The 23,117-nt window shown below is 42.5% G+C and overlaps 1 protein-coding gene across 2 annotated transcripts; it reads right to left on the bottom strand.

Annotated features, from left to right (window-relative positions):
- Positions 1-22,718, bottom strand: LOC310865369 (FERM domain-containing protein 6). Of its 2 annotated transcripts, XM_083774458.1 has the most exons (16): positions 22,586-22,718; positions 17,275-17,484; positions 16,343-16,433; positions 12,624-12,703; positions 11,881-11,957; positions 10,706-10,901; positions 9,569-9,724; positions 6,905-6,970; positions 5,703-5,771; positions 5,366-5,540; positions 3,858-4,180; positions 3,406-3,502; positions 3,001-3,042; positions 2,012-2,179; positions 1,076-1,146; positions 1-786 (listed from the first exon to the last, which is right to left on the bottom strand). In XM_083774458.1, the coding sequence occupies exons 2-16, from the start codon at positions 17,350-17,352 to the stop codon at positions 502-504; spliced, it is 1,974 nt and encodes a 657-aa protein (XP_083630584.1). In that variant the 5' UTR covers positions 17,353-17,484; positions 22,586-22,718; the 3' UTR covers positions 1-501. The 2 variants fall into 2 exon arrangements, with proteins under 2 accessions (XP_083630584.1, XP_083630585.1); XM_083774459.1 differs by lacking the exon at positions 3,001-3,042 and having other exon boundaries at positions 3,364-3,502.
- Positions 22,719-23,117: the final 399 nt, after the last annotated feature.

Here is a 23,117-nt window from a genome sequence, read left to right on the forward strand (position 1 = left end):
TAAAGATCAGTGCCAGCAGGTACCCCCTGGCAATACATCTACAAGCCCAGAGCTCGGCTATTTTCCAATAGCCGAAAAATAAGGAGTAGTTCACCGAAGCCATTACTTATTTTTTTAATAATTACACAACCCATGAAGCCTTGAATTCATGGAAATGTTTTAGTTTATGTCTCATTCCTCAGCCAATAATTACATTTTGATGGCGAGACCTACTGCGTCTCATATTGGCCAATGAATTCAAGGCTTCATGAGGTACGTACAGTTGATAGAAATGAAGTCATTTTTGACTCCTTTAATTAAGTGATTGAAACTGTTCCTCATTTTGCTGGAACCCCCTGAAAGTGCCCTGGAGGGGCCACACGTTTTGAGAAGCAGTGCTATAATAACGCATGCAAAGACATTCCACATGTGGACACTCCTCTTTATAATGGAGTGTAAATGGAACACACAGTAAAAAGGATAGATTTATGTACAAGGGGGGAATCAAGTGCTTTGTGGGGTTCAGAGTATGTACTCCAGCAGCTGTTCGTCTCCTAGCAGGTCCAAGGAAAGGCAGTTGGAGGACCTGCGGCCGTAGAAGGAAGGTCTAGCCTGGTAGCCGTGGTCCCCCCCGGCCCCAGCGGGGGCCTGGGTGATTGTCTGGGGGTCCGGGAGGCCAAAGGTGAAGATGTGGGAGGCGTCCGGCAGCGCAGTGGTCCGCAGTGGCACAGGAGGGGAGAAGAGACGCACGTCGTGAAGGCTTTGGCTGTGTCCATCCACGCAGGTGCGAGCCGTAGGCTTTTGCAACTGTAGAAAAGAAAAGGGTTAGATTACGATTTAGGCCAGGAGTCTTCAACAGGGGGTCCGGGAAGCCCTAGGGGTTGTTCAGAGTAACTACAGGAGGGCCTACAAAAGGGCCGTTCACACCAAGCACAATAACCATCACCTTAACTATAACGATATTGTTTTAACAATCGTTCTAACTAAGTGGATGATAAGAGTCCACACCGCGACTACCGTATAACTACGATAGTGAAAATGATACAGCAGGTAGAAAGGGAGGGCAATTTAACATTGAAGACAAACAACAACAAACCTGTCCTAGAGTGTCCTGGCTATGCAATGCTCCTAGATCATGGTCACTGTCTGGGGGAAACTCTTTGCTTCCTGTAGAACACAAAAAAACGACAAAATAAGAAACTAAAAGTCCTTCTAGGGTGCCGTCATACAAGTCCAGGGGTGCCTTGGGATATTTGGAATTTATCAATAATCACTTCAGTTTAACCACAATCTACACCAAATCTCTTCTCCATAAAGCTCATAAGGTTTTGTTATTCATGTCCTCACTACATTGCATTACTGCTCTTGTTTTTTAATGTTTATGCTTTTCTTTTCTTTTCTTTCTTTCTCCATTGCTCTGTAAATCACTTTGAGCTGCATTTCATGTCATGAAAGGTGCTATACAAATAAAGTTTTATTATTATTATTATATTATGTGGTGACATGTTGTGAGCTTGTAGATCTGCTATCTTTGGTGAATGTTCCCCCCAGAATAGGGATGCTGGTGTTCAAGTTTTCCTCGTGACATACTGTATCTTAGGTGGAAAAGATCTACGTATTTACGCCCAGCAGGTCTCGTGGCAATCCGCCCATTCCGATTAGACATATCCTGTGTGCAAGTGAGAACATTAATTTGACCAAAGGGTGGCGCTAATCAGGATGGTCCATCCTCTGGAAAGGTGCATGAAGGTGCGCCCCAAATTTCATGGCAAAATGTATTTGTTTATAGAAAAAAATAGTTTTCCGGATCTAACTTGGATGTATAGTAACAGAACCACCCATAGAGCCCCACTGCTAGCAGAACTGTCTACAATAATGGCAGACTACTGAGGAGGAAACATGCATGCTTTCATTCATTGTTTCCATTTGGAGGTTCCATTTGGTTCCGAGATCGGACTTTAAAAAAACAGAATTATTTAACACAAATTAACATAGATTACATGATTTTATTGAAATAAATTGTAATTCCCACCTGGCCAGTGAGTGTGTGCCGTTCCTATTGGACAGTCCACTGACGCACAGTCCAGAAGATCAGCCCCTATTGGACAGTCCACTGACACAAAGTCCAGAAGATCAGCCAGATGAAGCATCTCCACAGGGTCTACAAAAGTCTTCGGGCTGCTGGTACTGGCCTGGATGTCTGGGGATGAGAGATTTATTTATGTGCATGCGTCAGACAACAACAGAAGTGGGGACATTTCACACAGTTGATGTCAACCACGTCCATTCAATCAACATAGTAGCACTTCAGCAGACAGACTAACATTCAATCTGGGAAAGCATCTGTGTCATTTTAGATTTTAGCTATGTACACCTGTATAGCAACATGTGTTTTTCAGAAACCTCTTAGGATTTAAAACATTGGTTTAGAACAGGGTTTCTTCTTCAAAATAGCAGATTGCATACCATCTGGTTTGAGAACCACTAAGTCAACTTTAGATACAGTGCACTAGACCCTACCCCCTAGAAAATGTATGCTAATTAGTCAGACCGGGAAACTTTAAACTACTACTCCCCCAAAAAAGAATTCAACTGCCCCTAGCGGTCTAACGGTAAGGCCTTAATGTCCAGGCCCGTTGAGAACCCTACAGTGTAGTGTACACGTGTTCTGACCTTCCTCCTGGTGCCAGCCCTCTTCCTCTGTGCGAGCCTTACCTTCCTCCTGGTGCCAGCCCTCTTCCTCGGTGCGTGCCTTACCTTCCTCCTGGTGCCAGCCCTCTTCCTCGGTGCGTGCCTTACCTTCCTCCTGGTGCCAGCCCTCTTCCTCGGTGCGTGCCTTACCTTCCTCCTGGTGCCAGCCCTCTTCCTCGGTGCGTGCCTTACCTTCCTCCTGGTGCCAGCCCTCTTCCTCGGTGCGTGCCTTACCTTCCTCTTCCTCGGTGCGTGCCTTACCTTCCTCCTGGTGCCAGCCCTCTTCCTCGGTGCGTGCCTTACCTTCCTCTTCCTCGGTGCGTGCCTTACCTTCCTCCTGGTGCCAGCCCTCTTCCTCGGTGCGTGCCTTACCTTCCTCCTGGTGCCAGCCCTCTTCCTCGGTGCATGCCTTACCTTCCTCTTCCTCGGTGCGTGCCTTACCTTCCTCCTGGTGCCAGCCCTCTTCCTCGGTGCGAGCCTTACCTTCCTCCTGGTGCCAGCCCTCTTCCTCGGTGCGAGCCTTACCTTCCTCCTGGTGCCAGCCCTCTTCCTCGGTGCGAGCCTTACCTTCCTCCTGGTGCCAGCCCTCTTCCTCGGTGCGAGCCTTACCTTCCTCCTGGTGCCAGCCCTCTTCCTCGGTGCGAGCCTTACCTTCCTCCTGGTGCCAGCCCTCTTCCTCGGTGCGTGCCTTACCTTCCTCCTGGTGCCAGCCCTCTTCCTCGGTGCGAGCCTTACAGCCCATCATCACGTCGATGCCGGAGGTGTGGGAGCTGCCATGGCTGGCCGCCGAGCTCAAGCACGTCTCTGCTTCTTCCTCTCCCTCCGTGTACGGCTGTCACCATGACGACATTTTATTATTATTATTATCTCCCTCCATGTACGGCTGTCACATTTAGGACATTTTTTCAACATGAAAACAATGATGACTATTATGCAAAAAGAAGTGTATACTCACTCATAGTTTTACTGTACAGTTTTTCTACTGTTAAGACATATGCTAGGTTCTTAGTTTCCTTATGATTCTTCACTACTTTTTATGTATTTGATTATTGTATTACCATGTGTTGTTCTTGCTTACTGTAAAGTGACAAGTCGCTCTGGATTGAGAGTGTCCGCTAAATGCCTAAATTGTAATTGTAAACTCAAATAATTGCGTTTAAAAATATATTATATTGTTCCAGGCCTACCTCCATGTTGTCCATGGAGATGCTGTGCTGACGGGCGTCCGCCTCGATGCCCGAGCTGCTGGTGGAGCGCCTGGACAGGCCTGGGCTGCCCCCCAAGCTGCCCCTGGACAGGCCTGGGCTGCCCCCCAAGCTGCCCCTGGACAGGCCTGGGCTGCCCCCCAAGCTGCCCCTGGACAGGCCTGGGCTGCCCCCCAAGCTGCCCCTGGACAGGCCTGGGCTGCCCCCCAAGCTGCCCCTGGACAGGCCTGGGCTGCCCCCCTCGCTGCCCGGAGGCTCCAGGTCCATGTCGTCACTGATGTAGGACTCCCTGTAGCGCTTCTTCTCTGGACGTGCCCGAGGGGAACAGACAGACATTGATCAATCACAGTGAAATGGAAAAACTCTATCCTGTTCTAATCAACACTGGGAGGGAATTCATAATATTAAGACTGCCAGCATTAATACCAGTCTGTCCAGTCACTGCCATAATGTACTGTGTACTTATTCAAGGGGCAAAAGATACCCAGAGTCTTGAACCGGAAGTTAGTGAAAAGACCACCCGAGGCATGAATTTTGAACATGAACATCCGACATTTTGATCATAAACGCAATCTGGGAAAAGAACCCGAGATATGACGGTTTTGAGATTTCAGTCATCAAGCAAGTGGACGAGGGGGAACACTTTCATTGACGGACCGACCATTTCCGGTTAATCTCCTAGCAACGGAGACGCTGATCGCTGAATTCATAGAAAATTTAAGAACCACGTAAAATACGTCCTTGGCGGGTTATGAGTACATAATAATTAAATAGATTTTCAATTCAAATTAATACGATTATTGTTTAACCCACCCACCCACTCTTGGGCCAGACCGACACGTGATATTATATTATATTATATAGATATTCCACTGTTACTTTCTTACGCATGTTTCATGATAAATGCTTTTATGTGATGTATTCCCATACTTTTGTTCTTGCTTAAATGTAAGTCGCTCTGGATTAAGAGCGTCTGCTAAATGCCTAAATTGTAAATTGTAAATTGTGATAATGTGAATTTTACATGACCGGGATGGTTTAGCAGGCTACAAATTATTCAAAAAATAATCAAAACATTCAAATTCCACGCCCCACCATAATGCTATGGCAATTTGGGATTTATTGTGAATTCTTGTCTTTTAACCACTGCACTAAAGAAGTTTCCAAAAGGAAAAATAAAGTACTTTGAAGTTGTATAGTTGAAGGACAGGGGGGGGGGGGGGGGGGGGGGAGGACGTTGGCACGGAAAAGATCAGGAATGTCTAAATGAACTTAACCCATTCTGACCGGGCACCCATTTTGGTGTTGGCATCATGTCATGCTTTAGCTATTGAAAAATAGCAGATCTACAAGCTCATATCGCGCCACCGAGTGGCGCGATACGAGCTTGTAGGTCTGCTATTTTTGAAAAATCGAAGACATTTTTAGAATCTGATCTCAGGTCAGAATGAACTTAATGCGTGTGCATGCGTCCACTGCTCTCCGCTGACCTTCGACCTCCTCCAGCTGACGGAGGCGTCGCAGCACGGGCTGCAGGCTGAGGTGGAGGCGGTGGCTGCTGCTCAGGTGGAGGAGGAGGTGGCGCGAGCGGAACGGAGAGCCTGTGTAGTACACCAGCTTCCTGGCCGAGGGCAGGCCATCTGGCTGGATCTCAAATTTCTTGCCCTGAATGAATGAATGGGACCGACAACATGGGCATTAATACACACCGTGTGCCATTGTAGTGTCAGTGCACGGCACATTAAATAATTAGAACGGCTCCACTTTGTTTAACGGTGCAATGAAGAGAAAGTGCTTGTGTGTGTGTGCGAGCGCGAGTGCATGTACCAGGAAGGTGAGACGTCCCACGTTGGACCACGGGAAGTCGTATAACAGCTGCCGTATGTTGTTCACCTCCTATGACATGTCAAGCGTAGAGAGACACACACTTTTAAAAGGTGGTACCTACTACCTATACAGTAATAAAGTAATATTATTATTATTATTATTATTAATAATAATAGTTTGGGAAGTCGCCTTCCTACAAAAAAGCTAAATGGGGTCCAGAAAAGGGCTAATATTTTGCCTACTTTGTTAAATCCATTCAAGAGGCTTATTTTTGATTGACTTCATTGATTTGGCAGTTCCAATTGCTTTGGTAATTAGTTGGCAATTAAAAATGACTTAAAATTGTATTATATATTCTTTGGAACGAAACCAAGCCGATTGCTTTTACATTGAATTCAATAAAATTTGAAATGGTCCATATTAGAATTTAACTGTATTTCACCATAATCTGTGTGTTGTTGATAAAGTGAAGAATTGTTTATTTTCCTTTCAAGTTCCTAAAAGCATCAGGCTAGAAAATATTGAAAACAGACTTAAATAATCTTCCTCGTCAAGATTTTGTATCTGATCTAATAATCTAGCAGTAATTAATTAATTAATTTAACAATCTTTTTGTTCTTTTGAGCATCTGGACTTTACTGCATATGAGCCGACAGGGTCCTTGAGCCATGTCACGCTGTGTTGACCCTGGCTTTAACTAATCAGCCATGCTTGGAGGCCTAATCCACCAAAATGGCCTCCTGGCACATCAAACAACAGTCTTCTCTATCCATCTAGCTATCTATCTATCTCCTGATGCACCACTGCTGCCTGCCTGGTGGCAACCCCACACATTCCCAACGTCAGTGGTGGAATAAAGTACTCACAATGTTTTCTTAAGTAAAAGTAGCAATACTGCCAATATAGAAATAGCCTGATACAAGTGAAAGTCTGGAAATACAAAAATTACCAAAAGTATTCATTATGCAGAATGTCCAGTTTCAAGATTTAAAATGTATAAAAGATCTTTTGAAAATGGCATACATCTACAAGCTCACAATGCGTCCCATCGTGAAGCATTGTTGAACTGAACATACTGCTAGTCCAAATGACTGGGTAGCATTCCATGATCATAGACACCACTTGTTTTTGTTGTTTTCTGACTCTTACATGTACGCTGACATGTGCACATTAATAACACTCTCCATGGGCTCCTCACGCACCTGATAAACTTGCATTCCTCTCAGGGTCAGGCCCAGCAACGCCGTCCCTCTCTCCGCCTTCTTGTCCTGGACAGAATGAAAGATGAGACGTCAGGACAGGCATCCGAGCTCTCTGATAAGAAACCCTTTCACCGCTCAGCAGCCCTCCTCCACTCTCCCAGGCAGTTTCTTTATTAACATTTTCAAATCACATTATATAAAATTATATAAATTTATATAAAAATAAAAATATATACAAAAAATTGAAATGTTTCGAATATATCGCGTCGCTAATTCGCCAGTGTGTAATGACCTTTAGATAGCATCTGATACAGACTTATAGCATGTTATGTAGACAGCACTATAATTGCATTGTAAATAGTCATAGCACGCCATAGTACATATGTATAGCATAGTAGTATATATATATATAGTTTATATGTATAGTCTCATAATATAGATATTCCACTGTTACTTTCTTAGCTTACGCATGTTTTATGATAAATGCTGTTATGTGATGTATTCCCATGCTTTTGTTCTTGCTTAATGTAAGTCGCTCTGGATTAAGAGCGTCTGCTAAATGCCTAAATTGTAAACTGTAATTGTAAGCCGCGTTTTGAGCTTGTGGATCTGCTAGATACCACCGATACGTTTTTCAGAAAAGAAATAGTAGAATGTGGTCTCAGGTCTTAATGGGTTAAACACTTTGTAAATCATGTGTAGTACAAAGACATAGAGAATGAATGCCATTTTGCTGGCTCCTCTGACTAACATTACACCCTCCATTGGCACGTGTTGTTTGTTTGTTTGTTTGTGTAGCATACAATGAGCGCTATATACAGTCTTGCATATGGCGATACCCGATCCAGAAGTGTATTTAGGCCGTATCGGATCGGATGCTGGTATTGATATCGGAACAATGAACCAGGATAGATATGATGTGATGATATGAAGGTTATGCAACTGGCCCATAGCCATCCCTCCATTCAGTAGCACTCAAGCTCAAGTGAACTGAAACCACCTTGAACAGGGCCCGGGCGGCAGGCGTAGCCGTCAGGGCCCGTCAGGATTCCCGGTCCAGGTCTGCACAGAACTATGAGTGCAAACTCTTTATGCGACATTGTGCAAATGTGCGATGGGACCAAATCGCCTCTATTCTCTCGCTATATATCCTGTACGTTGCATTGTTCTTGTGTGTAACCTTCAGCATATTTGATATATGATCGTCTGGCAATAAAGGGCCTCTTCATTAGACCACGTCTGTCCACAAGACATATTTACGCGTCACTGCATAATAATGCCTTCTCCTTCCTCCTTGTGTGCCAAATACCAACTTCTTCATCCCACAATCAAATCAAATCTTATTTATAAAGTACGTTTTAAAACAACTAAGGTTGACCAAAGTGGCATCAGTGGCAAAACAGAGACAAGCAAGAGAACACACAATGTAAACAAGAAACACAATCAGAAATTATGACAAAAATATAAGCATGAAAGGTTAAAATAAGCAAAACAAAAAAGAGCTAAGATAAAGCAAAACCTAAAATGGACTCAAGAGCGATTGAAAGCGCTGTGGGTGCTGGTGGCGTGTTTCCTCCTCCGCGTCATCAGTGCCCATACCCGAAGGCGGGGTTGGCGAAAGGGCCTTTCTGTGTGGAGTTTGCGTGTTCTCCCCGTGTCCCCTAGGGTAGGTACCCTCACAAAAAACATGCAGTAATCCTGGTCACTAAACTGCCTCCCCCTGGCCAGCCGGGGCGCCTGATGGAGGGGAAAGGAACTGGTTGGAATAACGTGTTCCCTCCACGCGCTACGTCCAACCAGGGAAACTCCCCCCTGTCAGGTGTAAAGGAGCAACTTGGACACTCAAGCATGAAGGAAGCATGAGTTAAGTCCGTTGCTCTCCCCAGGTTGGCGGAGGGTGTGTAGAGCCCAGGATCACATTAGATGATTGACACAGGGGTGAAAAATGGGTTACAAAATCGTGGGATAAAAAATTTATATAAAAAAAAAAGAGCGATTGAAAGCCATGGAGAAAAGATGAGTCTTAACCCATTCTGAACGGGCACCCATTTTGGTGTCAGCATCATGTTATGCTTTAGCTATTGAAAAATAGCAGATCTACAAGATCATATCACGCCACCGAGTGGCGCGATACGAGCTTGTAGGTCTGCTATTTTTGAAAAATCGAAGACACTTTTAGAATCTGATCTCAGGTCAGAATGGGTTAATAATGAAACTGTCAGGATATAATAGACATTTTTAGAATCTGATCTCAGGTCAGAATGGGTTAAGGTGAGACTTAAAAACATTAATAGATGGGGCAGATCGAATATAAAGGGGAAAGCTCTTCCAGAGCCTGGGAGCAGCAGCCGCGAAAGAGCGTGCGCCCCTAGTGCTCTTTTTGGTTATTCGGCCCTCTAGCAGTACCTGATCAATGGAACATTCATCCCTTATATTTAATGAGATTGCATTCACGCCTGCGATGATTCACACTCTGGTGTGCTTTGAAGCGAAGCAATTTGCAGGTGAAGCGAAGCAATTTGCAGGATTCAAATTTGTTTGTTGGATGCGCAGCTAAATTGGATTGAGCCTTCACACCTGCCCAAACGAAGCGTGTCACTGGTGTCAATGCCACCTTGGTCAAACGAAATCAACAATGGCACCTCCTGACCCCTGACCCCTGACCTTTTGCAGTTTGTAGAAGGTGACGGGCACGTCCTCCAGGCGACACGACTCCCTGATGAAGTGCAGGGCGGCGTCCCGCGCCGGCATCCCCCACAGCTCCCGGTGCACCTTGGGACCGTGGCACAGGAGGTAGTTGGAACCACGCTTGGCCACAATCTGCAATAATAATAATAATAAACACAAACCTATTATTATAGTCTAGGGCAGTGTTTCCCAAACACTGGGTCGGGACCCATTTGTGGGTCGTGGACACATTTTTATGGGTCCCTTTATTTTTTTACTTCCTACAGTTTGTTTTTATTTATTATCATTTCAAAATATTTTCAAAAACATTCCCAAAAGAGCAAAAAATTTCAATTAAAAACAAAAGTCAATGATTTTTTTTTCAGTCATTTCATGAAGAAATCAAAGAAAAATCAAAGAAATTCCATAATTTAGAAAACAAATTTAAGTTTAAGATGTAGTGAAAATAGCCGATCTACGAGTTCACAACACTGTGCAAAGCGACGTGTTGTGCACTTGTAAATCTGCTATTTTCACTAGTTTGGGTCCCAGGATTATGTCTAATTTCTCTTTTGGGTCACCGGCTAAAAGGTTTGGGAACCACTGGTCTAGGGTTGCAATGAGTGGCCATGCCCTAATTAAGCTGGAAAACCCCAAAATCTCCCTCTGCCGGTACAGTACATCCATCACACCTGGTGATGGACCTTTAATACAGCGGTTCTCAAAGTGGGGTGTGGGGACCCCCAGGGGATCTGTGTTTAAGTGGGAAAGCATACATGTCATTTTAGATTTTCGCTATAGATCATCTCTGACACATTGCGAACTCGTAGATCGGCTATTTTTGCATGACGCCTTTGAACAATAACGTTTAAAAAAAATTGTGGTTAAAATAATAAAAGTAATAATAATAATAACTTCAAAAAAAACATTGACACTTGTTTGTTTGGGTGATTGAATAAGTGTCTCTTCACTCTCCAGTTACAAAACACGCTTCTCGAATTATGCAACGAGTAAAAAAAAAAAAAAAAAAAAAAAAAAAGCTAATCAACAGAATAATCGCCAAGAAGATAATCAGCGGTTGGCTTGCAGCCCTAATTGGACAGTCTATTTCAGAGGCCACACGATGACACCCACCCATGGAGGGAAGTAATCCTTTGGCTGGAAGTACGGCGTTCCCCCCTTCTCCTCCCCGGGCAGCGGGTGGTCCGCCAGGTCAGCCTGCAAGGCGTAACCCGCCAGCTGGAAGTACACCTCCTCTTGCTGCCGGCATTCAGAGCGCAACACCCGCTCCCGCAGGTCCGAATAATACAGATGCCGCGCCTTCCGCTCACTATAGCACCACGCGGGGAAGGAGAGGAAGCAAGGAGAGGAGACGAGTGACTACAAGAGTTTACAGGGGGCGGCGACAAGAGGCACGTGGAAATGGAAACGGAACAACCAAAGCAATAGAATTAAAGGGCTGTATGTTGGCATCTCACAAATACAAAATCGGAATTATTTCGCGTTTTCCATGTTGAAAAACGTCCATACATTAAAATAGCTGGAATAGCATATTTACAAGCTTATAATGTGAGTTTGTAGAACAGCTATTTCTGCATTTTATTTAAAAAAAAGAATGAATATGTCAGTCATTTCTTTATATATATTTCAGATATTTGTCATGTCTGCCCTGTGCATTTTTTTATTACAGAAATGTAGTCTTTACTCTTTATTCATATGTCCAACGCCAAAAACACAATTAAATCGATAATAGCCATTATTTGAGAGACAATTAATCGTCAACTTAAATGTGTAATCGTGACAGCCCTAGGTGTTACGTGATTTGTGTAGTTTGCTTTATGCAAGTGTTACATTGCTCTATATTCTGATAGCACTCATTGCTAGTGTGTGTTTGTTCAGTAACAGGGGTCTCCCCGTGTCTCTTCACCTCTTAACCCATTTTGGGACGGGAACCCCTTTTGGCGTTAGCATTATGTTATGCTTTAGCTATTGAAAAATAGCAGATCTACAAGCTCATAGCGCGCCACCGAGTGGCGCGCTACGAGCTTGTAGGTCTGCTATTTTTGAAAAATCGAAGAACGACTGACACCAAAACATAGCTTTTTCAGAAAACTGTCAGGATGTAGAAGACAAAGTCAAAATGGGTTAACTAATCAGAAAATACAACAATGTCATCCAAACAGGAGAGAGAACCAATAATGGGATACAAGATGAAGCAAAGTGAAATTTGGACGTGATGAAACCAAAAAAATAATAATATTGTCACACACTCCAAAAAGATGAATGAGAAAAACGACATTGAGACGTACCAGATGAGTCTGCCATTCTCTACGTAATACTGCACCTTGAGGAAGAGGACCAGAGGCAGCGCTCTCTTCTGGGAGCCCTGTGTTGAAAACAAACAGTGGTGGCGGGGGGAAAAGTACTCACTTTTTTAACTTAGGTAAAAGTATCAATACTGCCTTGGTTTAGTTAGGTTTAGGTTTAGTTTTTGGCTGGGACCTAAGCCTTTCATCCAATCAGGATAGAGAACCAAAAACGAAACCTAAGGTTTTTTGACCCCCAGGGGTTAACTGGGGACAGGGAGGAACTCCTTATATGGTCAGCACACTCTATAGTAGAGAGGATTATCACAACAAAACAAAAAAATAAGTGATATTTGAATTAAGTGAAATCACTGAATATACCTTTAAAAAAGTACCAAAAGTAGAAAGTACTCGTTATGCAGAATGTCTCATTTAATGTTAGTAAAAGTATTGGAAATACTCAATACAATTACAAATACCTCAAAATTGTACTTATGTAAATGTACTTAGTTACTTTCCACCACTGAAAACAAAGGAATTAAGCCTAGTGATGCGCGCACAGGTTTTTGTCATGCTACAGAATAATGAGCCACTCTTAAATAGGCCAGCGGACTGTTGCTGGGCGGTATAGGCTAATGAAGGCTGTGGGTCAAAGTTAAATGCTCCCAATTTTGACAACAATTTTCTGATAATTTCTGTTCTCCACATAATATAATAAAAACACACCAAAAAAAACCTGATCTTACCTTTCCTGAATCTTGCTTCCAATCCTTAGGAAAGTACTTGGTCAGTTTCTCGTCCATGTCTAAAAATATGTGCTCATTGTCTGGGGTTGAAGAGAGACAGGCAGAAAACAACACCACCCTCAGTATCCAAACAAAACATCATGTAACCGAGCGTAACATTTGTTTAACAAAGGAATTAATTAGAAGAAAAGAAAGAAGAAAACCTTGTTGTGCGATTTTGTGAATGAGGCTAGTGGGAGGTGAATGACAGCTATGCTATACTGCCAAAGTATGTGGACACCCCTACTAATTATTGAGTTGTTGGAGGAGGAGGGCTGTTTTTCAGGGTTTGGGCTAGGCCCCTTAGTTCCAGTGTGGGCTAATCTAAATCCTCTACAGCAGTGGTGCCCAAACGTTTTAGCTCAAGACCCAAAAGAGAAATGAGACCCAAACTAGTGAGAATAAAAGATCTACAGGCCTCACTTTGCACCACGTTGGTTGCGAGCTTGTGGACCTACTATTGTTACTACTACTAACTGTTTTTTTTTTTCTTTCATGGAATTTATAAGATTTATTTTATTTTATTCATGAAATACATTTGAAATATGTTGTAATTGTTTTTAATTGATGAAATGTTTTTAAATGATGTTCACGTCACATCATCAAGTGTCGTGAGCTTTTGTAGTCAGATCTGCAATTTCTTTCGTTTTTATATAATATCGCCCGCACAATGTCTTCACTTGCAGAATTAGATTCATTGAGCAGATCGTTCAGACTTTCATCAGGCATGCCTGAATAAATAAATCCCTTTTTTCTCTACTTCTCCAGTTCCAGTTATCCGACGCACCTGTCCGCTGTAGGTGTGCATAAGGACCTTTTTCTTCTATATAATATCGCCCCAAACGTAGAAAGACATTTTAAATAATTGGCTGCACTTTGTGGCAGTAGTTTGCAGGGGGATAACCCTCTGCTGTTCCGGCAAGACTTGTGCACAAAGTGAGGACCATAAAGATACTGTAGGACGAATTGTTGTGGAGGACGAGTGCGCTGTACCTTAGAGTATATAACTCTATGGCTGTACCTTAGCCTGGAACTTAACCCCCATCAACACGTTTTGGAATGAAATGGAGCGCCAAATGCGAGCCAGCCTTCTCATCTAAAAGACACACTTCAGGATCTTGCAGAAAGCCTTCACAGAATAAAGACAGCGTCAAAAGGAGGGCAACTCCACATGAAATTCCCATGTTTTTCTAAAAGGAGGTCCACATCCATGGTTCAACAAGATCATATAATGCTCGGGGGTCCACATACTTGTGGCGATGTAGTGCCAAATGTGGCCGTAATGCTAATGTTAGCTGGTGGAAAATATAGCCTAGTTGAATTGATTTATTTTGTATTACCTTAATCAGTGTTTAGCTTCACTCTGAGCAGCCAGCCATTGGCTAGCTGCTCAGGTGGTTTGACTGCGCTCACACGGGCGCACACCCGCACAGTCGCACGCACGCACGCACATACGCAACACATTGCGGTTTACGTCAACGGATTAACAAATCGAATGAAATACCAAAGCTTGGTCTTGTTTTAACACCATCTATGATAAGATGTTCAGTGGGGGGGGGGGGGGGGGGGGGTTGATATAGCGGTTTTTAACCATCACGAGAACGGACATATTATTGCAACATGGATCCCATTACGTCTCACAGAACCCAGCGTACCACCCTGCCTCTGGTACCACGGTTTAAGAGTCACATTTTTGGCAGATCCGTCATCGTTCTTCACCTTTTTTTTCCCCTCGGACTGCCGTTGTGTTGCGTAACCAATTTACCACGCCATGGATTTACTTAATTCAAACCTCACTCCTCCAAACCAACCATCCATCCATTTGTGATCTCACCCCCAGACCCTCTCTGACTCATTCTGACTCACTCTACCCTCTCTACACTCCTCTTTCACTGGGGCTTTATTATTTTGAGTGAGTCTGTGTCATGTCCAGTTTCAATCCCCTACGCCCCTCTCCCTCCCCACCCCCCGAGTCCAGTCATCAATCCGTCCCTCCCTTCACTGAAGAAGTGGAATGCAGGAGTGCATTCCTGGCTTAATGAAGTTAATATTGTTGGAATCCAGGCCCAAGTGGTCGCTGGACCAACACCACAAAAACAAAAGGCTGCTTGTTCAAGAGGTGAGCCCATACAAGATTACGGAGGCATTGCGACATTAATTCGTACAAAAAGTGAAACCGAATCAGAGCGTGAACACAACAATGAAGGACATTACCCTATTAGTTGCCGCAGACATTTGTCCTGACCATAACCAATGGTATTGTGTAAATGGAACCACAGAATAAAAAAGAATCCCACTGCAGCCATTCACTGCACATGAGTGTTTTATTTTAAACATGGCGCATGTGATGAACATGTTAAAGCGAGTCATTACTGTGTGACCTCATCTTTAAACCTGGCATCCCCATTTTGAGCATGACATTATCAGTGAAACTTTCCCATAGTTTTCAGGAATATTCAAAAATAGCAAACATCTATACAAGCTTGTGAGTATATTGGCTATTGTCACTATAGTATTCATCGTACAACAAAGTATAAGTTAGTTAGTTAGTTTAGTTGTAGTGCACTTTATATTTGAAACAAATCTCAATGTGCTAAAGCAGTGCTAAAATTGATCATCACATAGAACTTTGGCCCAGACCGTGTTCCGTCTTAGTGAGTATTTTTGTCATCTTGCCCTTTTTATCATTTTACTCCTACCCTACTGCCCGTTTACACAGGGTTGTTCATCTTATCCTATTAATGTCAGGTCACCATCCACGTGCCTAATCATCTCGGTCCTATAGATTATCCTTCATATATTATTTTATCATATTTATATTATGGGTTTCCTGACGCCAGGTTCAGATTTAATATCTTATTGAAGTTTCCATACTGCCTGCCTGCAGCCACAAATTCACCATACAGAGAGCCCTGTTTTGATTTTTTAGCTTACATGCTCTTGGCCTTCGCCATAACAGCTCTTGGAAGGAGACAGCTGGAGTTTTGGTAGTAGGGAAATAGAGTTATCAGGTCATGACAACAGCCAGGCTCTCCCGGCTCCAAGCGCCATCCATGTGCTGGACAAATCGGATTGACTCCACGTGGGTGCGGAGAGACAACGTGGGGCTTTCCTCCAATCACGATGGACTAACATTGCGTCATTTGGACTATAAATGTATTACCCACGCCGTCAGAAGAGGAGTTCGGATCCATCTTGGAACAATTTGAATACTCTAAATTATATTGATTGTAATTGTACGAATCCGAATATGCAAATACACATTTCTCTGTGAATTGAATTTATTGCCTACTAAAACATTGTAAAACCTGAAACCTTCCTCCGAAGTTTATTTGCGTCTGCCTTCAAATTACTTTTAAGGTCTTTCTATTTTTATGGTTGCTGTCTTGGCAATTCACTCATTTTTAAGGTAAAGACAGTCCTTTAAAGCTATTGCAGTATTCATCTAGGTATCAATTTATACCCAACAGCAGTGGTTAAAAGAAAGGGACATTTGATGTCTCCCTGTGACACGAAACTAGTGAAAATACTAGCGCGACGTGTTGTGACTTTGCAGATCTGCTATTTTCACTAGTTCTTTAAAGTATTTCCCCCCCTCTAATTAATGGCTTTGTCCCCCTTTGTTTGTTTTATGGAGTTATTTTAAAACGTTTTAATTTGTTTTTAACTTGTGGGCTTACCCTTCACTACTGTGAGGCCGAAGAAGTGGAGTTCTTTCATTCCAAGCAGCTCCAGAACGCGGTCGAACACATCCTGGCCTGTAGACTTGAGCTGGAGCAGGAGAGGCGGAGAGGAAGTATGGTCGTTAATCCAAAAGTATGCATCAAACGTGGAACAGGGAGACAGGAAATTGCACTTAATATACGTGCAGTGGTTCTCTCAAAGTGGGGTCTGTGGATCCCCATGAGGTCCTTGAGGGGGTTCCAGGGGGTCCCCAGCAGAATGTGATAATATCCAAGTCAGTTTGAACACTTTAACTTAACCCCCATTTTATACTAGTACAATTAAAGAAAAATAGCTGCCAACCCACAAGCTCTAGTCTAAACGCATTGTGTTGAGTTGAGTTTGTAGATCTGCCATTAATTTTTTTTTTTAAACACATTCAAATTCTTTCCATGCCACACATGCGCACAACATAATTCTGATCTGTGACCTCAATGAGGTCCAAATATCGCCTAATTGCCAATACAGGCGATTCAGAGAAAAACGCAGCTAAAGATCGTGGTTATAACAGGAGCAAATGGAGGGGGCATTTTTGGATCGCCCACCATTGCGGAATGAAATTGACTCTAGGGAAACAACACCTGCCTACGGTTAGTATAATCGAGGGTTGTCTGTACCCAGAAAATGTAAAAAAAACTCTTCGAAATCGTTAAGGGCACAAATTGACACTTTGAAAAACGTTGTCAATACTATCATGGGCATGGAAAGAGAACCGTTGAATCTGTGGCATTTTAGATTTTAGCCTTGGCTATTCAAAAATAGCAGATATACAAAAGCGTGAGAAGTGTGAGAAGAAGAACTACCGATTTCGATTTGAAGGCATTTGTGGAATGGGTTCATGAACATTTAGTAAGGTCAAATAAGATGACAGACAGCTCGACACACACACCCCTACAGTGACGTCCAGCTGTTCCTTGTTGGGGAGAAAGACGCAGATGGTTCTCTCCTGCTTGGCCGAGACAGACATGATGACGTCCAGGATGAAGATGTTTTGTCTCCGTCGCGCTTCTCTAATTATCCTCTTCCGCTCCCCCCTTGCTTGGAGTTGTGCCTCGCAATCACCGTTTTATCTGTCCTGGGGTAGCGCCTCTTCCATGTCCTGAAAAGAAGTTAAACATGTCAGCACTATATAACTATTAGAAAATGTAATAAACATAACTTATACAATCGAGGGGGGGGGGGGGGGGGGGGGGGGGGGATGCCTGAAAGTCCAAATTCTAGACCCAGGTTCAAATCCGGGATAGAACAGGAATGTTACAGCGGGCAGCTTTCAGATAACCCTTAAGCTCTGAAATGCTGTTGCGTTCACCACCCTAAACGTTTGATAAGTAATAGTCTAGCTTTTTGCTTTGACGTGACGCTGGTATGCAGTCGGTCAGCCAAGGAAAGAAATCCCATATCCAGACATAAGTAAACACCATGGAGAGTCTGCATTCCTGCCATGATCCAACCACCTTCATTAACTCTCAGCTGGCCTGTCCCATCCTAAAGACATTTTAGTATCGATTTAAGAAGCCACTGGCACTCGGGTGGCGAAGTCTAAAGTCCCTGCCCACCACCACGGAGGTTGTGGGTTCGAATCCACCGTGGTGTGCGTCCGGCTTTGTCTGGCGTCTATCCGAACACAATTGGGCCGTGTTGGAGGGAGGGAAGCCAGGCGGGTATGGTGGTCATTGCAAATACTCCCACGGCCTGGGGCGACACCTGTCAGCGGGGAGTGTTGGGTGGTACGAAGGCCCTACCTCCTCCCGGTGGGGGCTCCTCACTGGCAGCGGCATGTGAGTCAGTACTCAGCAGGATAAAACAGCAGTGACAACACAGAAATGTGTGTGTGGCGGAATTAATTGGCATCATAAGAAAAAAATTACTACGATAAATTTAAAAACATTAAAAAATAAATCCAACCCAATATGAATCAATCAAGAATGACACTGATGGGGTGATGTAGAACCTGTTTACAAATATCTACCGGTATACTAAATCCCTTAATTATAAAGTCACCAACTAAGTGACAAGTGACAGATGACATTATTGGCTTTGTAATGGAGCAACCGCTAAATAAAATACAAAGGCGGTGCTTCCATTATAAATACCAACTGAAATAAATGCCTACCAACTGAAACCATGAACCTATCTGATTCAATCCTATGCAAACCTGGTATATTGCAACATACATATCCCCAAACTTTTCAGCTCAAGACCCAAAAGAGAAATCTAGTCTCTCCCCAGGACCCAAACTTACAAAAATACTCTATTTTGGAAAGAAATGTACTTTGCATTGCGAGATTTATGGGTTTAAAAATGTTAAACTCTGAAATTCATTTGAAAAATGTTTCATTTCTTTTTTGAAACAAAACTACGTGAATAATCTTTTGAAAATCATTTAGGAAAAGTAAAAAAGGAGGATATATAATCACGACCCATAAAAATGGCTCTGCGGCCCACTGTTTGGGGAAACACTGTATATTACAACCTGCTAAGCAACAACAGCACACAATATAAAGAGTAAAAACTTAATTATGCCACGTGGAGAGGTTAAGACAAGTTGAGGATGGAAGAATCTGTACTGTGAGGCTTCAAAGTTCAAGACCACCTAAAGTTTGTCCGTATTGTATCCATTTTAAATCCTGGATCGTGCCTGGATAATAACAGCAGAGGGAAATATAATAATTCCACGTTTGATTGTGAAGCAAAGAAGTGTGCTCTCATGATGCCAGTAAAATAAACGTTGCATAAAAAGAACCGTCCAGCGAACCAACCGGATTATTGTTTTGCAGTGGTGGAAAGTAACTACGTACTTTATTTTACTTTACTGGGGTATTTCTAATTGTCAGTAGTTTTACTCCACTACATCTCAGAGGCAAATATTATACTTTTACTCTACTACAATTATTTGAAAACTTAAGTTCCTAGTTAGTTTGTAGATTGATTATTATTACAAGACATACATTAACTACTTCAGCCCTTTATACATTTCAGACGTTCAAAAATAGCTGATCTACAAGCTCACAGTGCGTCGTGTTGCATTGTGAGCATTTCTACGTTGTGGTATTGTTACATTTACTTAAGTAAAAGAAATTTAGTACTTTTTTACACCAGTGTTGTTTTGTATGTAGCATAACGTCTGTTTCTCTAAAGCTCTGCCGTTTCAGAAGCCATTAAGCACTCATAATGTGAACATACTTGTTCATAAGCAACATGATGCGACATGCCACTCTGCCGGATTTTAGGAAAAGAAAAAAAAAAAAGATATTAAGCCGCTTTCACACCTGTCATTATACCATGGTCCCAATACCTAAGGTGTGGGAACTCTACGACTGTGATTCTTCTAGAGTCACAGGACGATATGCTGGAGGAAGAACGTGTTCAAACACAGCCTCTTCTCACCTGCCCATGCAACGGAGCAAAGAGACAGACCTGAAAATCCAGTAGCCTAAATATGTTAGCAGCTCATCACAGTCGGAGGCAAAATGAAATTCAGAAAAGGGCTGTACGTTTCATACAGCTTTAGTGGTTCTGATGTTTGTTTACTATATTACTTTATATTGAATTCCAATATTTCTCATCTGCTGCAGCTACATACAACATGCTGCTTCTTAACCCATAAAAACCTGGAAAGCATCCCTGTGTCATTGTATACTTTGGATATTCAAAAATACAAAAGAAAATGTGTGCAAATATTTGAAATTATATATAATTATATTGATAAAGCAAACATTTTTAGCTCAAATCTTTGCTTCTGGGGGTCCCTGGCCTGAAACACAATATTTTGAGATGGGGGGGGGGGGGGGGGGTCCGCACAGTCAATTACATATAAGTATGAATTGTGGGGGCCCTTGACGTTAAAAGGTTTGAGAACCACTGATATAGTAGCCTCGATACCCAGGCTTTCATTTCGTCTGATATAGCAACATGAGTTTTTCAGAAAACATTTGTAGAATCAGCCTCAGGTCTTGAAATGACATCAGCCTAAATGAGGTCTGAATGAGCTGGGAGTGTTTCAACGAAAACACCAGTAGGTACTTGGATTACTGAGAAACTGGAGGCAGGATTGGCATTCATGGTTAATGTTTTTACCAATTCTAAATAGGTCTGACTCTGGACAATATATCTGTAATGTTGTTGTTTTTTAACAAAATATCATTGGGGAGAGACTAGAGCCACTTGTGATCTCTCAATTGTTTAGTTTTTTTCCTCCTATCAAATGTTTCAAATGACGGACGTCCAATGTAAAGTGTAGGGACAACTATACTGTCCCTCTAATAGCATGTGGATGTGGTTAAATCATTAACAGTTTTATAACTATAACACTTTCCTTCCTACTAACCACATCATCAAGAACACAAAAGTAGGTGGTGGTCATGAAGATAAAATATACAGAATACATCCAGGCAGACCAAGGATGAGATGGAGGAATTATATTTCCAAACTCTGCTCGTCTCGGGATCCCCCAGAATGAAGTTGCTAATGTTGCTGTAGAGAGGGAAGTCTGGAGCTCTCTGGTGGAGCCGTTTCCCCTGCGACCCGACTACAGATAAGCTGTTGAAGATGGATGGATGGAATACTGTACATACAAGTACAAGTATTTCTTAGAGCCGGAAAAGAGTCACAGACCAGCAACCTGCAGGCAGGCAGTACTGTGTGTATCAGTTGTTTACCCATTAGAAACGCTAATGCTATTTTAAATAAGATACAAGGGTAGACTAGACTTTTCCCAATACAGGCTGTAAAATAATAGGTGTACCGACACTGTTGTAACCTTGCATCATTTAACATTTGATCAAAAGCCTACAATATGGGTCTGCCAATTAAGTGAATGAGCTTACGCAGTTAAGACTACAGTGACATTCACGTGTACAAGAAGGTGATGGAAGCTCCATCATATCAGACTTATCCAAGACACTGTGTCATCTTCAAAACAAGCCCAGACATCACTGTTGCCAGATTCTGTGATATAAGCAATGAGGTCTATGGAAACATGAGAGTATAGGCTACATGGGAATTTTAAACATAAGCATTGGCTATTTGAAAATAGCGACGCATTGTGAGCTTGTATTGTGACATTTTGAACATAAACAGAAACAATTTGAACATGTTTTGAAACATTTTAACAAGACAAATCTGGTCTGGCACAAAATATTTTAGATGGGAAAAAGGTTGACATGAAAATGATTTGAGAACCACTGAACAACATTAGGAAAGAAGCCCAAATCAGCAACTACACTTAAGAAACAAGCCCAAAACACCACAACTACCAAGCAACATTACAGATCAAAAACGAGCCCAAAGTCACTTATAATGAATGGACATGGCAACACTGGCCTCTGGCCCACAATCAGTCAGACAGAGGTCTTGGGGTGTCTAGCAGAGTGGAAACTCATCACATGAGTAGCCATCTGTATGCCTTAATTCCCCCTCAAGACTGTTTTAATCCCTCCTCCTCAATACAAACATTCCCGCTTGCATGGTGGTGGTAGCAGGCTACTAGACCTCACAACAACTGCCTGCTCTGGCTCACTGACTGGATGCATTGAACACAACACTGGGATTAAGACCAGACTGAAATCATTGTCTCCAGTGCTCTCCACCTTTGAGAGGTAGTCTAATATATAGAACATAGAGATGAACAAGACATCAGTCCATGGTGTTTGGAGTGCAGAGCAAAATAAACAATTCTTCACCTTATCAACAATACACAGATTATGGTGAAATACAGTTAAATTCTAATCTGGACCATTTCAAATATATTTGAATTCAATGTAAAAACAATCGGCTTGGTTTCATTCCAGAAAATATATAATACAATTTTAAGTAACTTTTAATTGCCAACTAATTACCAAAACAATTAGAACTGTGAAACCAATGAAGTCAATCAAACATAAGCCTCATCAGAGCTGTAGTAGGCCTCCTATACTAGCCTTCCTTCCTCTTGAATGGATTTAACAAAGTAGGCAAAATATTAGCCCTTTTCTGGACCCCATTTAGCTTTTTGTATATTTGGGAAGGCGGCTTCCCAAACTATTATTATTAATAATAATAATAACAATAACAATATTAATAATACTTAATTTGTATAGGTAGTAGGTGCCACCTTTTAAAACTGTGTGTGTGTGTGTGTGTGTGTGTGTGTGTGTGTGTGTGTGTGTGTGTGTGCGTGTGAATATATATAAATAAAATATAATAGGCAACGAACAACTCACCTTTACATTATTGTGACAGACTGTAGTCATGGCTGTGTAGAGTAGAGGCGCATGGACACTTGGACAGGCAGTTTGGTTCAGTTCAGTGACAGTCAGTGTGCTCACTGTGCTGATAATGATGACGATGACCGTACTGTTGAGCTGCAGCGCACACACTGACACAACACACACATTCACTCAAAGTTTTTTTTCCCACCGGTGCAAGGATTGGACCGTACCAATTTCATAGCTGGAGGAGGGGTGGTTTTGTGGTTCCCAAACGCTTTCATGTCGGACCCCCAAATTTATATTTTTTAGCACCCCCAAAAGAGAAGCTTTGTAGTTGTGTTCTTTACAGTTTATAATGTTTTGTTATTGTATAGGCTATGGGATGGTTAGGTTAGGAGTGGGCCAAGACCAAAACATCAACAACATAAATAGTTTTTCTATCCAATGGATAAGATCTATATATTAAAAGAAACTGTGGCACATTCCATTTCAACATCAAATAGACCAACCCATGTACAGTGCACTGATTGATTGAAGTATTTAT

This window comes from Protomyctophum parallelum, assembly GCF_964188405.1.
Source record: "Protomyctophum parallelum genome assembly, chromosome: 10".
NCBI lineage: Eukaryota > Metazoa > Chordata > Actinopteri > Myctophiformes > Myctophidae > Protomyctophum > Protomyctophum parallelum.